Below are 17085 nucleotides of genomic sequence, written 5' to 3'. Positions count from 1 at the left end.
AAAACATTGATGACGTCATCAACTCTCAAATTATCCTAGGTGTTATCTTAACTTAAAAAAATTTCCCTCCACTTTCAATGAGTGATGTCATCATTTATTTTATTTTTTTTTTAATCTCTACATTATACATTGTTATAACAAAAAAATAAAATAAAATAAAAATAAAAAACCACTCCTTTTACACAAATTATAAAACTTTATTTTATGCATAATAATAAAAATTAATTAAATCGTGCAATGCACGAGTCTAATCTAGTTGAACACTTATATTTAAAAATAAAATAAAATAAAAATTCTAATTTCCCCAATTGCAATATATATTTCTTTAATAGAATTAAAATTTTCAAAACACAAGTAAAAAAATGATACTTGTTATTTGAATTAAAAAATTCGTCAAAAAAAAAATTGCTTAATTATAGTGTTTAGGCTGGGTACAACTGTACAAATTGCTTCAACGGATACAATTATACAAATATCATCAACGGTAAAAAAAAACCGCGTAATTAATCCGCCAAACGTATTACGCGGTTTATTGCGTATAAACCTATTATTGTGCCGTTATACCGCACTCACTCCCGGTCTCTCTCTCTTAGTTTCCCGTTGTAGCTCACTCAACGTTCTTCTTCTCCATTGAAGCGAACTTAAGGTTCTCCATTGAAGCAAACTCAACGTTTTCCATTGAAGCAAACTCCACGTTCTCCATTAAACAGCCTTCTGTTAATTTCAATACTCCATTTGAAGCAGCTTCTGAGGTAATTTTTTGAAATCATCGAAAATCAATTTCATAATCTAGGGTTTATAGTTGATCTAATTTTGTTTGATTGTAAGCATACTAAATATGTGGTTCGGATTTTTGAACTATTGCTTCTAACTGTTGAGGTTATGAAGGATCAAATGAGCGATTTTGTTGGTAGAGTAGAAAATTATGAGTGTAATTTGATGATGGATATTCTCCCTTAAATTATGTGAATTTTCTAGTCTAATTTTATTTTTTTAGTCTAATCATCAAATATCAATTCCATAATCTAGGGTTTACCGTTGATCTAATTTTATTAATTTGTTAGTATACTAATTATAGGGTTCGGATTTTTGAACTATTGCTTCTAATTGTTGAGGTTATAAAACTAATGAAAGATCAAATCAGTGATGTTGTTGGTGGAGTAGAAAATTATAAGCATAATTTGATAATTGAACTAAATGGGCATATTCTCCCTTAAATTATGTGATTATTCTAGTCTGATTTGATAATTTGATTTTTCTAGACTAATCATCGAATTTCAATTTCACAATCTAAGGTTTATTGTTGATCTAATTTAGTTTAATTGTCAGTATACTAAATATGGGGTTTGGATTTTTGAACTATTGCTTCTAATTGCTAATGTTATGAAAGATAATAACAAGCGATTTTGTTGGTGAATTTTTCCTTAATTGTGCATATTTTCCCTTAAATTATGTGAATTTTTAGTCTAATTTGATGACTGAATTAAATTTGGTTGCTGATGTATTGCAGAACCCTTTAATATTTGGGTTGAACTATGAAAGACCACTTCTCTCAGGGCTCAGGACAGCAGCAACCTGTTAATGATTCTGGGTCTGCTTCCCTAGAAAGAGCGGAATCAGCAAATCAGCCTACTGGCATTAGAACATATCGCTCTCAGGGAAGAAGCTCTGTGCCCAATGTAGCTTCCAGACGCCGTGGGTCTACTTCCCTAGAAAGTGCGGAATCAGCAAACCGACCGACAGGCATTAGAACATATCGCTCTCAGGGAAGAAGCTCTGTGCCCAATGTAGCTTCCATGCGCCGTGATCTTCCTCATTTAAGGACTCTGCCAGTAGATGTATGTTTATCCATTAAAATCCCACTTATATTTCTTTAGTCTATAGGTTAGAATGACATAATCTGGATTATAAGCTGAAACAGCTGCTTAATTACTACATATGTTTATATCTTGCATGAAACTTGTTATTATCTGCTTTTCAGAGAGTCGTAGAATGCTGTTCATAAATCTTTACTCCTTTACTGCTTTTAGAATGAACAAGTAAAGGAGAATTAACGTTATTAGGGCCATTAGAGTTACAGGCTTACAGATGATAATACTAAAATGTTGTACAAAATATACTTTAGGTGAGGATCACTTGTTTTTATATAAAATGTTAAGATTCTGCTTTGTTGCTTGTAGGAAGTTGCGATTTTGGAATTCCCCAACGTTTATGAAGTAGACTACGATGTCGAGAGAATCAGTGATTATCATAGGGATATGCGATTGGATATTGATGACATGCCCTATGCGGTGAGTTATCCTCCTTTTCTGGCAGCTCCAGGTACTGTTCCAACAAGTGATGGTATGCTTCATAATTTTTTGCCAATATTCCAAGAAAGTGCAGAGCCAACAAACCGGCCAACAGGCATTAGAACACATCGCTCTCAAGGAAGAAGCCTTGTGCCTGCTGTAGCTGTCAGGCGCCCTGATCTTCCTCGTTTAAGGACTCTTCCAGTAGATGTATGTCTATCTACTAAACTCCTCATATTTATCTGGGCTATAGCTTAGAAATACATAATCTGGTTCATAAGCTGAAACAGCTGTTTAAATACCGCATATCTACATATGTTGCATGACACTTGTTAATGTTATCTGCTTTTGCGTAGAATGCGGTTCACAAAGTAAATTTCCTGTTATTTGCGCTGTTAGAGTTACAGACTTACAGCTGAAATACTAAAATGTTGCACAACATATAATTTAGATGACGAACACCTGTTATTATTTTGAATGTTAATATTCTGCTTCACTGCTTGTAGGGAGTTGCGCTTTTGGAATTTCCAAACCTATATGAAGTAGACTACAATGTTGAGAGCATCAGTGATAATCAGAGGAATATGCGTTTGGATATTGACAACATGTCCTATGCGGTGAGTTATGAATCTCATCTTGATTGTTTATAACTATATATTGTTTTGTAAAATAGTACCTTGCTCTTGCAGATAAATTACAGAGTGTAATCAGACATGTAGATTTTCCTTGTATCCTAGCATTGGTGATATGATATGATATTTGCTTTCTTTGTTGCAGGAGCTTCTTGCTTTGAGTGAACGTATTGGGACAGTTTGTACTGGGTTGACAGAGAAAGACATCAGATGCCATCTGAAAACCAGAAGATATAAGAAATCTACTGCAGCTACTATCAATTCAGAGGAGTTGTCATGTAGCGATCAAAACAACGATTTATGCATCATATGTCAGGTAAAAATTACTATGATGTTCTGTGCTATCCTTCTGTTCCGGGTGTTAAAGTAAGCTTGGTTGAAGTTTAAATAAAACCTTAACCTGTTAAATGAAAAAATGGCTCCGTATGCAGTATGATGATGGTTGTTGTTGGCATTGCAGGATGAATATGAAGATAATGAGCAGCTGGGAACCCTAGAGTGTGGACATGAATACCATGTAGATTGTTTGAAGAAGTGGTTGCTCTTGAAGAATGTGTGCCCGATTTGTAAATCAACTGCCTTGGTTCTGGATCGTTAGGATATTGTTGATGATGTTAATAAAACCCTAAGTAGTTGTAATCATGTTTATGGTATTAAATTGTTGATTGAAGTTCCAATAGTTGATGTAGATTTAAATTGATTGTGTCTGTTTCTTTGTGTATGTGTTGTTTGTTTGGTTCTTATGGCACGAGTGATGCTGTTGTTTTAAGGTTTCAATATAGGGGTGAGGATGTTGACTTGGTAGTAGAGGATATTGACAAAGTAATGATTATTGACTATTGGGATAAGGCAATTGAGAGAAGAAACCACAGCTTAGAAATCCCACCTTTATTTGCATATATGTGCACAAGATGAAACATTGCCATTTAAATAATGATAAGGATTGATGATAATGTTTAGCAATTTGCTAGGAAAAGATTTGATATACATATGGGTGGGAGAAGTTGAGTCAGAAACTGAATCAGTGAAGACTGCTAGCTTAGGGGTTTGAATGCAAGTAGGATAGCAACTGATTTGAAAAATACGGTGGGACATTAAATCATCAAGATTAGGACCGTCTGAACCATTTTTGGGGCCTTGTGTTAATTTAAAATATGGGCCCTTCGAATTTCAACATCTTAACTAAACAATTTTTCTTTCTCTTATTCTCAATCCTTTTTTTTTAAATTATAAATCTCAAGGTTTATTTATCTAAGTATATAATTTTATTCTTTTTTTTAAAAAAAATAACTGAAATTATGATACAACACTTCAATCATTAAAGACAATCTTGATGCAGATGATTAAAGCAATAGAGTTTCAACTAAAAAAAAAAATAATATTTAGAGCATACTACTTACCAAATTTGAACCTTACAATGAAGATACATCACTAATTATTCTGATTTTTATGCAAAATTGCAACCTTGCATATAGATGATTATATAAACATCTTCCTTCTTCAAAAAAAAAAAAAAAAAAAAAAAAAAAAAAGAATGATTATATAAACATCTAAAAATAAAAGCAATAAATAAAGTTTGCTTAAGGCACTTACAATAGTGAGCAAAAAAAATTCTCTCTCTACCCACTTTATCTCTCTTCCCACCTTACTACCTTACATTGCTCATGAGCATTTTTGGTAAGCATATTTTGTCCCAATAGTGATAAAAAAAAATGCTCATCATTCTCTCCTACTTTTTTCAATACCCCACCAACGTTTCTCTTTCTTACACATTGATCACCATATTATTATTAAGGGATTTTATCACTGGTACCCTCAAATAATTGACTTTTTATCAATGGTGTACCTCATTAAATTTTCATTATCAGCGGTGCACCTAATATTTTTACCTAATTGCTACAGTGATCATTACTTAATTATAACGTTAAGTAAACGTTAACTTAGGGCATTTTGTGAGGATTAAGGTCAGCCATTGAGTTTACGAAAATGCCCCCTAGTCATTAAGTCACCCTCCAAGCCCAACTAACTTCATTTATAACAAAAACAGCCAAAATTTTTTGATCGTTCAACTTCTTTGCTCATTCCTCTGTTCTGAAGCTGTATACAAACCCTAATTGAAGCAGAAAATTTGGAGAATTTCTTTGACAAATTGCCATTAAGGTTAGTACTCAACTTCGAATTTTATTTTGTAAATTATTTGGTTTAAATTCTTATGTTTTAGGGTATTGAATGGGTTTTTTTTTTTTTTTTTTTTTTTGTGGTGTTCAATTATGAGTTCGAATAAGGAATAATGATGTAATGTTGTTTGATTTTGGTAGAATTCATGCTAGAATTGCACATTATGTATTGTGGATGCTTAAAGTTGTTTTATTTGTCAAAAAAAATTTGGATTATATTATGATTGTGTTATGCATGTTGTAGCACTGTGAAGTTGTAAACCTAGGTTTAATGTAGTAATGTGCTTGATTTTATGATGATGTGTTGTGTTGTGTTTAAATGGTAGTGTATTTCAATTTTGCAGTATGGATGACACATTTTATTCAGATCTAAGTATAAGGTGCACAAAGTTGATATTGAAGTGGATGTTGATCGTTGTAATCTCATGGACTTAATCATAGAATTTGAGGATGAATTACAGAAAAAAGGGGTAGTAATAGTGAATCCTATCTTTGCTTATGCATATAGAGGGAAACATTGGCCTATTGATGATGATGGTGGTGTACAAAGGATGTTTAGGATTTCCTAGGGCTAAAATGTATGAGATTTTAGTTGGAACAAACCCTTTGAGATCTAGCTACATGAATGATTTGGTGTCTGAGTTTAGAAGAAACAAAATAGTAGCTGAACTAGGGGACTTGCCACCAGCTCCTACATATGAACCAGACTCATCACCACCCCCTTTAATTGACCCAAACTATGTTCCTAGAGCTGCAGTGTATGAGATAAATGGTGAGACCACCATAGTACTTGTTGAACTAGGAGATGTACCACCTCCTCTTACAAATCAACCCCAATCACAGCCTGTTACAACTCAACCCCCCTCACCCAATTATAAAGTTCAGTATCAGGTTCATAGTGAGAGAGACAAGCTGAAGCCTAGGAGGAAACTAAGGTTGAAATACACTGATCAGGCTAATGTTGTGCATACTGAAGCCGAGCCTAATACTACTGTGCAATATGTTCTTCCTGCTCCCAGTAGTGTGCAAACTGAAGTTGAGCATCCTAGTCCAGTGCAAGATGTTCTTTCTGCTCCCAGTAGTGTGCAAACTGAAGTTGAGCCTCCTAGTCCTGTGCAAGATGATTCCAGACCTAGTGATGTTCCCGCCCAACATTAGTTAACATGTTTGTTAATGAGTTCAACTATGATCCAGATATGACTTGGGGTAATATTTTGCAAGATAATGAGGAGGGCAATGGGAAGCAATCTAATCAGTCTCAGGGGGAATACACTAAGGGTAGGAAAGAGTTTGAGAAGTCTTGTGAGAAGGCTAAGGGGAAAGGGAAAAGGAGCTCTTCTGTCACTGATGCAAAGGGGAAAGGGAAAGAGGGTTCTATTGGGACTGATGCACAGGGGAAAGGGATAGAGGGTTCTGCTGGGGCAGATGCAAAGGGGAAAGGTAAAGAGGGTTCTACTGGGGCAGATGCAAAGGGGAAAGGTAAAGAGGGTTCTTCAAAGGCAAAGGGGAAAGGGAGAGGCAAAGGGAAAGGGAAAGTTGTAGACATTGACATGGGGAGGGTTATATCTGGTGGTGAGAAGTATCCCCCATCTCCCATATCCCTACACACTGTGTTTAAAACTTTGCTTGTTAGAAGAAGCCCTAGGTTTTCACCACATCCAAACACATTTCAACCCAATTCAACCCAGCATTCAACTAGTCCTAACCCTAGAGATTATGCACCAGTCACTAATCCTAGTCTATTTGGTAGGAAAATACCAAAGAGTACTCAAGTGAGGAAAGGGATTTGGACTAGTACTAAGGGTAAGGGGACTAGTTCTGTACCAGTCACTAATCCTACTACTGAACCTAAGGCCAGAAGGAAGGTCACCTATGCTACTACTAAGGCAGGGGGGATTGAGCCTAGTGATTCTAGTAGTTCTTCTGGGGATGATAATGAGGATGATGACTTTGTTGACCATGGCTTTGAAGATGAAGATGATTCTGATGCTGATGTGATACCAGAGGGAGAAGTACCAGAAGATGAAAGGGGGGAAATCAGCAATGTAACCTACATAGAAGATAAATGGGAGGCTGGGTTTTGGGCATCTTTTGTGGATTCAGATGATGATGATGACTATTTCAACAAGCTGTATGGGCAGGGTGAAATGTATGAAGAGGTAAAGTTTGGTAAGATTGTTCTTAGGCCATGGATGATTTTTATAGACAAGACCCATTTGAGAGAGACTTTGAAAGACTATGCAGTGCAAGAAGGGTTTGCATTGAATGTTATTGCTGCAGACAACAAAAGGTATACTGTGACATGCTATGCAGAGTGTTGTGAATGGAGACTTCATGTTAGTAGGTTGTCTGATGGGAAAACATGGGCTATTAAGAAGATATGGCCAGATGTTCACAACTGTAGGGGTTCGGAGACCTATAATCCTATTTGCACTGTCAAGTGGGCTGCTTCAAAGGTGATGGAAGACGTTAGGGCAGCTCCAGACATTCCAGGCAAGGCTTTGAATGATCTTCTGTTCCAGAGGTTTGGTATCTACATGAAACAAGCATCACTATACAGGCTCAAGAAGTATGTGATTGAAGATCTATTTGGTGGCCATGATGAGTCTTACTCTCAGTTGCCTTTGTATGCTGATATGATATGTGGCACTAATCTTGATTCAAAGGCATATGGTAGTTGGACATTAAGTGAGAGAATACCTAGGGTGAACTTGTTCACTAGCATTTTCATCAGTTTTGCTGGACAGTGGAAGGGATTCCTTGCAGGATGTAGACCTTTGATTGGGGTTGATGGTGCCCATTTGAAAGGGAATTATGGGGGTATCTTGTTGTCTGCAGTTGCAGTAGATGGCAACAATGAAATATTCTTATTAGCTTACGCAATAGTCAGTGGAGAAGACAAAGAAACATGGTCTTACTTTCTTTGGAATTTGCACAACATTGTGAAGGAATCAAATAGGAAAGACTGAACTATAATTTCTGACAGACAGAAGGTAACCCTTTAATCTATGTCCATCCTGTTGCTTTACCATAATTTTGTAAGATTTTAATAACTTTCTTTTATTGGTGAAATAGGGGGTTGATGTTGCTCTATCTGAAGTGCGGCCTGAAGCAAACAGAAGGTATTGCTGCAGGCACTTGAGTAGGAATTACAAAAAATCATTCCCAGGTCCTTTGATGTACATTCTATTTTGGAGGGCTTGCAATGCCACTAATGTATACACCTTTAGAAAGGCAATGGAAAGGCTAAAAAAGGAAGGGGGAGCTGATGTTATGAAATGGTTTGCTGATTTAGGGGATCAATCCAAATGGAGCAAACACAAGTTTGATCCAAATGTGCGCAATGACTCAAACACCTCAAATTTTGTTGAGAGTTTCAACTCAACCCTAGGTGTTGACAAATGCATTGCTTGAAGTTATATGAGTTTAAGTATTCTTAAAATTGAACTTACATTATGGAATAGAAAGCTAACTGTTTGTTCTAATAATTGCAATTGGTCACATGTATTAGAAGGGTATGCATGGTCAGAATTGCATCAAGGCATCAAAGGGCACAAGACTGGAATGATGATGAGTTGTGCCCTAAAATTGCTAAGATTGTCAGAGATATTAGCAAATCAACAAGCACATTTAGGGCTTATCAATCAATCCCAGGAGAGTATGAGATACATGAGGGAAAGTCCCAATTTCCTCTGAGTCTCAACAACAAATTATGCTCATGTGGAGCTTGGCAACTATCTGGAATCCCCTGCAGACATGCAGTTAGAGCTATGCTTCATGCTAAGGTTGATCCTCATAACTATGTCAGCTCATGGTATTCTGCAAGGACATACAAGCTAGTATACAACCATGTTATACACCCCATACTTGATGTCTCTCAATGGCCACCTGCTAATCCTAACCACCCAAGTACCATTGCCCCACCAAAGATTAAGAGAGGTATTGGAAGGCCAAGCAGAAACAGAAGAAGGGAAGAGGGTGAAGAACAACCAGGGAAAAGGGCAAGAACTGTGAGATGCAGCAGTTGTGGAAATTTTGGCCACAACAAATTGACTTGCAAAGGGGGTTTAACTGGGAAGGAATTGAAAGCAAGTGAGGCTTTGGTTGTGAAAAATCCAAGGGTGAGGGATCATTCCAAGGCCGCCAAGGAAGCTGCATCTAAGCAGTCCAGAGCTGCTGGAGCTGCATGCAACAGAGATTTCAGCATCTCAAATGTCCAGCTGTAGGGAATAGTTTCAAGCCTTTAAAATCCCACTAGCTTGAACCCCACTGTGATCATACACTAAAGTACGGTGGCGTCCAAAAGGGAAGAAGATAGAGCAAAAGAGTCGCCAACAAGTTTTTTAAGGAACTTGTAAACCATCACGAGGTGAAGGTTACACCCCTTAACGATCCAAGAGATCGTCAACTCCATAAGGTCATGAACCAAATAAGGGTTCGGGGATGAAGGTACAAATCCAATCTAAAAGAGATTGAACCTGCCCTAATAATAGGCCTCTACTTTATTCTGATCGTATTCATGTGCGCTTTCTGACTAACATACAATCAATAGATTAACCCTAAACCTGTTTAATCTATGTTGGTTGAATATTAATGCACAATTAAACTATTATTGGCGATCACTTGAATTATAATCACAATTAACCTAACAAGATTATTAATTATCTTATTAAGCGTGATTACAAATACAAATTCCCTTTAAACATGCAATAAAGGTGATCAAGCAATAAATAATAAATAAGCATATCAAGCAACATAATAAATAATCAATATCATGAATAATAAATAATATCAATCATAAATATAATAATCATAATCATGTTAAAGCATAGCAAGATCCTAAGCATGATACTAACAAGATTAATAACAAACCCTAGCATGTCACTAAGCAATAAAAATCAAATCTTTAACCCTAACATGATACTAACAATGAATAAATATTAGGAAGAGAATAAAAGGCATCATAACAATCATATTTAAAAATACCCTAGACATGATACTAGGAATCATAACAACAATATAAACATGATTTCTACATCATAATATCAATAAATCAATTAAAGTACTTACTTGGATGCCTCGTACCTCTTTCTAATAACAAAATACACACGTTAGTAACTTCAAGGAAAATAATAAACAAAATAATTAAATTAAATAATTGAAAGAGAGATTTGGGACCAAACCCTCAGAAATTAAAACCTTTCACGTCTAGGGCGAAGGCAACTTCGAATATGGCTAGGTGTATCAAGATCTTGTGAATGCGGAATTTTGTATTAAAAAAGCAAGAAAGAAAGAATGCCAAAAGATTAATGTTATTGAGAATTGATGAAAGAAAGATGATGAATAAAGAGATTTGGAGAATGTTGATGATTATTGATAATCGGTGATTGGAGATAATTGGTGATTGGTGAATGAAAACGGAATTTTCTGATACGATATTTATAGAGAAAATCGGCCAAAAAAGATAATTTATCAAAACAGAGCCTGAAGATCACAGAAACAACTTGGCGCCAGCCCTGGCTCATTGGCGCCAGGACCAGTGGCTAGCGCCAGACGCCAATGGCTAGCGTCTGGCGCCAATCCTGGTTCCAGGCGCCAAGGCCTGGGGTTGGACGCCAAACCAGCTTTTAACACGTTTTCGAAACTATGATAATTTTACCGTACTGGAAGATAAAATAATATAATTTCAGTCGAAAATGCTATTTGATCTAATTAAAACTCTAAAGAATCCTAATTGAATTAAGAATGATAAGACCTTCTAGAATGTTCTAGAAGACCAAAACCATTCCTAATTACATTAGGAATGATAAATCATATTAGGCCCTCCCCTAGATCATTGGGCCGTACTTAAAACTCAAACCGGGCCAAGTTTAGTAAATTGGCCATAACTTCCTCAATATTTATCGGAATTGGGCTTATAATATATCGTTGAAAAGGTCTTTGCAAACCCCATCCAACTACACCACTATTGGACCCTTATCATGGACCAACCAAACTGGATTGGCTGTTTTCTTAAAATAAAGTTTTCAAAAACAGAGAGAAGAGAAAAGAAAAGAAATAAAACTTTCCGCAACACTAGACCTTTCCACACTTTCGTTTCATTCGATCATGATTCGACGTGAAAGGTACTCATCACTGGGTTTGGTTTTGGGGAGACACAAATGGGTGTCTACAGAAGCCCCCACTTTGACTGAGTTTGGAGAAACGCAAGTTTAAAAAAACGAAAGTCAAAGTATCGATAGGGACGGAGAATGATTCAGAACGTTCTGCGATCCTAAATCAATCTTATAACGCCAATACCTGCAAAACAATGTTAGTTAAACAGATAAAAGAGTTAAGAAACGCATATCTTGCACCGTCGAGCACACGTCTCTGAAAATAACCGATTTCTTTGATGACCTCCTGCAAGCTAGAGAATGCCATCCCGCTTGAAAATCGCTACGCCTTGTAACTGCTTCCAAATTAGAAGATTGCTTCGCCCGAAACGATCCTCTCCGCTTTGATAATAATCCACGTCCAAGGGAATATCATCGAAAATTATTTCTCTTGAAATAATTCTCATCCGCATTATGATCACGTTCCACGCCTTAGGAACTATGATCGAAGACAATTTCGCCCGAAATTACCTTCAGTTGTTTGTGACAACTTTCCGCAAGCTAGGGAATGATGCCGAAGACATCTTCTCTTGAAGTCGTCCTCATTTGATGCGATAATCTCCCAAAGGAAAATACCGAAGACCCACGCCCGTCGATCTTTAAAAGTTCGCCTGAACTTTGCTTTTGCTATGCCTGTACGTCGGCGCTCTTTGCTCTTGAACCTATATGTCGGTGCCCTTTTGTTAATGAACCTGTATGTCGGTGCCTTTTGCTAATGAGCCAATGCTTAGGCGCTTTAAGCTTAGTGAGACGATCTTTTCATCAGGTCGATCACTTCATGTAATCAAGCCGATTACTTAATCATGTCAAATTGCTCAGAGAGGCTAACTGGCGTACCAAGGAACCCAAAACATATTGCAGAAGGCTAGCACAACCCTAGAAGGTGGCTGGCTGCTTTGGCGTCGCTGAAAATCGATCAGCGCCAGCTTTTCGCATTAGCGTCATGCGCTGAAATTGGCGTCTGGCGCCAAGCACATAATGTGACGCCAATGCCTAGGGACTGGCGCCAGCACGGGAATCACTTTAAATTCCCGTTTCAGTTCGTTTCGTGCTCTGGTTTGTTGCGAACGCTGCTCGAAAGAAGCCTAAACTTCAATTGATCGTTGCTCATTCATTTCTCAACCAAATTCGCTCAAATTTGTTGCAAATCAAAGCTCTTTTCATCCATATTCCCGATCTATGTAAGTTTCCTTCCAACTCACACCGGTTTTTATGAATTATTGGCATGTTCATTCACGAATTTCATGAAAATTCAAAACTTATAATGCCCAATTTGCTCTATTTATCAAGTTTTATGCCATGAAATTGCTTGTTTATGTTTGTATATTTCCTTGGGAGTAATTTGAGACTTGTTTGACTCAATTTGGCGAAGAAATGAGCAATTCGCCGTTGTTGGACCTCCTAAGGTCGTGAAGAACAATGTGGGTCGTTCTTGATGTTTTTGCTAGCAATTCTTGTTCAATTTGTCACAATAATCACTATAGTGTTGCAAGAAATTGTTTGATTACTTGAAAAATGCTTGTCATGCTCAATTCGAATTTGTGCTCTGTTTTAGTACTACGTACTCTGTTTTTGCGAACATAGTATCATGCGGCTAGGCAAACCTTTAGATACTATAGAACCTTGATTTATGATGATTCTGCACAATGTAGCATGGCTAGACAACGAGGCTCCGGTTCACGGTCCCGAAACACTAGACGGGAGCATGAGCCCGTGGAGGACGACACTACACCATCCACTTCGCTTGGTCAGTTCCCAGAGTGGGATGAACATACATTGTTCTTTGCCCCTGTCCACCACATTTCTGAGAGGGTGAGACGGGGAACCGAGCCGGGAAGGACACGACATCACGGCTCTGGCTGCGATGGTCTCGGTGATTTGTATAGGATGCATATCGCCAGAGATCGAGAGTCGAGACTCCTATGGGAGTCTTGCGGGTTGGTTGCCCTGTTTAAGACCTCCGAGGCTATGGTCGCCTCCAGCGGGGGTCCCCACGTAGTACGCGCTTTGGTGGAGTTCTTTTGGGACACCACCAACACATTTCATTTTCCATGGGGTGAGATGATGGTCACTCCTACAGACTTCAGTCTCATCTCAGGACTGGAGTTCTCTTCTGTGCTGCTGCCATTCGACGGCAGTATCGACGTCTTTGCTCCAGAGGTCGAGGAACTACTGGGGCCGATTGCTGTTCGGGCCCGAGCTGAGGTCGAGACGACTCAGTTTAGTGCTAGAGGGATTCGCCGCTCGACGCTGGCAGCGGCTCTTGATGACGATGCGACCACCCGAGAGCAGCGGGTGCGCATCTTCGTGCTGATGTTATTGTCAGGGACATTCTCCCCTGATAGGGGTAGTAGGGCATTGCTTTACTATCTCCCTGCTGTTCGCGATCTCCGGCGGATCGGGACTTATGGCTGGGCCAGCTTGGCCTATACTGACTTCGTTCGCGCACTGAGGGACTCGTGTCGCCACCGGTCTCTTAGGACGAATGTCGCTTTGTCCGCTTTCTGGAAAGTTGTAGAGGTAAACATTATTCCCTATAACATTTAGCCCTATATGTTTAATTAACATTTACTCATGCTTTAGCCTTTTGTAGATCTGGTTCTATGAATACTTTCCTTCCATTGCGCCGGCGAGACCATCGCCGAGGGGGTATCCGGTGAGCGCCTCTAGGGGCGGCCACCATGTGGACCTGTCTACTGCACGTGTCCGGAGTCGGATCATCTCGGTATGATTCTTGGTGCTTATCTTGCTCTTCTGCGATGTTTCACACATGTTCTTACCCGATTGGTATTTTTATAGGGACCTGAGGTAGCATACCGGCCATGGGGTGGTTGGACAGTCCCTGGATTAGCCGCACAGTACTCTGCTGAGCGCCGTTATTTTCTGGGGACCTACGGAGCAGTTGCGTATTTAGGAGAGAGAGTTGCTAGACAGCACTCTTCCGATGTCTTTGTCGTTCCTGCTCCTCCACCACGCCACATGTTCGACGAGAGAGAGTTGTCGAGCATGGCTGAGGAGCCTGGTTCTCTTTGGCGATCTCATCTGATTCTTGGGCGGAGTTATGCTGAGGAGCTACTTCCTTTGTTAGCCCCAGCCCCCGTGCCGGCCGAGGATGTGAGGGTAAGATTCTTGGCTTTTGTTTTGCACTGAGTAGCCCCCAAGTAATACCTTACTGATTTCTTTTTCTGTTATATTAGGATGGTCCCACTGAGTTTGTGTCGCCCCGTATGTCCATCCACTACCAGGGGATGTACGGGCCGATCGAGGAGATGATTCCTCCGGCTCCTGAGGGCGAGCGCTTCGTGGAGCGGCCGATTCCTTGTCATCAGACCAGAGTAAGTCTAGCTCTAATCCAGAATCTTGTATTCAGTTATCATGCATTTTTACTGACTTAACTTTCCTTGACAGTTCTCACGCGAGGTGGTTTCGGCTATGGCACGATGCATTGATGCCTTCCGGAGCCAACTCGTCCGGATGAGGAACGCAGCTACCTGTCGCCGAGACGACGTTGTCCGAGAGGTAACTTTTCTTTACTTATTGTTTCTGCACTTATGCTTCAGTTTTCACCTTGTTTCTGATTTATTTCTTTTTGCAGGATCAGCCAATTGCTTCTCACACCCGTACGAGGCCTGAGGGGCAAAGAGAGCCGGCGAGGTCTAGCTCGAGACGTCGTCGCACTTCGTCAGGAGGTAGAGGTGGTCGTTCTGAGGCTGCTCGAGTCGACGTTGCTGAGGGCTCAGGGTCTTCTTCTGAGGAGGTTCCGGCTGCGCCGTTAGGAGAGGCTACCTCAGCTTTCAGAGGTGGTGGGATGTACGAGGTTGGCTCGTCATCGCAGCAGCCTCCGCGATCTCAGCCTCAGGTTGGCCTTGACTGGAGCGGTCCTGTTTTGAGTTTCCCTCCTCCTACGGAGAATGGAACTGGTGCTGGGGCTAGAGCTGGTGGAGAGGTGACTCCTCGGACAGCGCAGTTTTATGGCATGATGGGCCTACGTCCTCCGGCGCCGTAGTTTATTTCTGTATATGCATTTTATTTTGACTTTTTATAGAACTTTGCCTTTGACTTGTTATTTAGACACTTTATTCTGTAAATCTACTATTATGTATTATTATGTTAGTGTATGTTAGTGTGTGCAAATGTGATAACAATTTTGCGCAAAAATTCCGTCATTTTTATTATTGATGGAGGGTATTATCCGACTCTCTCCCCCAAAAAGGAAAAATAAAACGGAGAGAAAGGCTGAATTTTTTTAATTTTAATAAAAAAATCCAAAAAAAAGAATAAACAATTAACTAAACATAATTGCTATATTTAATTAATTAAGAAAAGGATAGAAAGATATTTAGAAGAAAATTAAACGGGGCCATAAAGTCATTAACCGACTCCAATTTAATATCAAAACGCAAACTGAGCACACGCGGCTGTCCTGCTGACTTGGCGCCAGCTGGCGTCAGCCTGTGGCGCGTGGCGCCAGGCGCTATTGCTAGCGTGTGGCGCCAAGAGCAGATGGGTGACGCCAATTTCAGGTGTGTGACGCCAATTGACGCTGACTACGTATTCCAGTCAGGTTGAAAGTCCTCGCAATTTGTGTATAAATAGCCCCCTGCTCAGTCGATTATTCACATAATTCCAGCGAAAAAAATATTCTTCTCTTTAGAAAAAATAGTAATCATGTCTTTAGCCACTAAAACCTTCACCCAATATTCTCATGAGTGGTGTCGATCTCTCAATGCTAGAGAAAGAAAAGAATTGGATTTATTTCACTTGGGGGGGGAGTCGCCAAAAACTGTGGGGAATATATGGCATTAAAGGGGTAGATCTAGACATAGACTTCATTCATACCGCTTTAGAATATTGGAACATTGACACACATTGTTTTAGAATAGGGTATGATGAAATTAGCCCTTTGCCAGAGGAATTTGGTGCTATTTTAGGCTTCCCTGCAATAGACCTGGTGGTGATCCCTAGAGTAGATGCATATTACTATAAGGATTTTGAGAGTTTCTTTAATTTGAAGGAAAGGGATTTATCAAGGATAGTGAATGGCAACGTGGTGAACTTAAAGGAATTCGCACGCTATTATTTTGATAAACCGCTTTCTGAATCTCTTCACATATATAGAAGAAGGGCGTTCTTATTCTGCATGCTTAATCAATATTGTCTTAGTAGTGGTAAAATTAACGAGGGTCGATCAATTATAACCACTGTGCTAGAACAAATTGAATCAAGGAGAAATCCGATGCCTTTAATAGTTGGAGAGACTATGATTGGTCTAGATGAATTGAAAAGGGACCCAAAAGCACCTCTTCGCGGTTCTCCAATTTTATTACAGGTAGAAAAATAATATTTTTAATTACAGAAATTAAAAATATATTTTTGTATTGTAATATTAATTTATTTGCATTCCTAACTTTTCCCTTTTTTTTTTTTTTTTTTTTTTTTTTAGATGTGGCTAATGGAAAGACTAGGATTAATTAGCCCTCCGGATGACATTGAAAGTTACACGCCCACTTGCTTTGTAAGAAGAAAGAAACGCATCCCTAAAATTGGGCGCCATGGGTGGAAGAAAGTCTTTGAATCATGTGACTTTGCTATCAAGTGGGTCATCCCATGGTGGAAAATAAAAAGGATGGTTGGTGTTAACAAGCAACCTTTCTGCCGTCTTCCAAGCTTGTCTCTCATGACATATTATTATCCCTGCAGAGTAAAGAGACAATATGGCTTGCTTCAAAATATTCCTTCCGGGGATCTTTGTCCTCCCTATGAGTATCCCATATCTCAAGAAGTAGATAAATTTGACACGTACTGGAGCGCTAGACCTTTATGGGAAGTG

General features: G+C 39.2%; 1 protein-coding gene across 1 annotated transcript; it reads left to right on the top strand.

Moving 5' to 3' along the window:
• The first annotated feature begins 455 nt into the window (after positions 1 to 455).
• LOC145559608 (uncharacterized) lies at positions 456 to 3642 on the top strand. Its single transcript, XM_081621007.1, has 6 exons — positions 456 to 752; positions 1511 to 1838; positions 2181 to 2501; positions 2798 to 2908; positions 3069 to 3239; positions 3384 to 3642. Exons 2-6 carry the CDS (start codon positions 1536 to 1538, stop codon positions 3519 to 3521), a joined length of 1044 nt encoding a protein of 347 aa, XP_081477133.1. The 5' UTR covers positions 456 to 752; positions 1511 to 1535; the 3' UTR covers positions 3522 to 3642.
• Positions 3643 to 17085: the final 13443 nt, after the last annotated feature.

This window comes from Chenopodium album, chromosome 9 (assembly GCF_948465745.1).
Source record: "Chenopodium album chromosome 9, dcCheAlbu1.1, whole genome shotgun sequence".
NCBI lineage: Eukaryota > Viridiplantae > Streptophyta > Magnoliopsida > Caryophyllales > Amaranthaceae > Chenopodium > Chenopodium album.
Note: the sequence above shows the minus strand (reverse complement) of the source record. Positions and strands in the feature narration are given on the sequence as shown.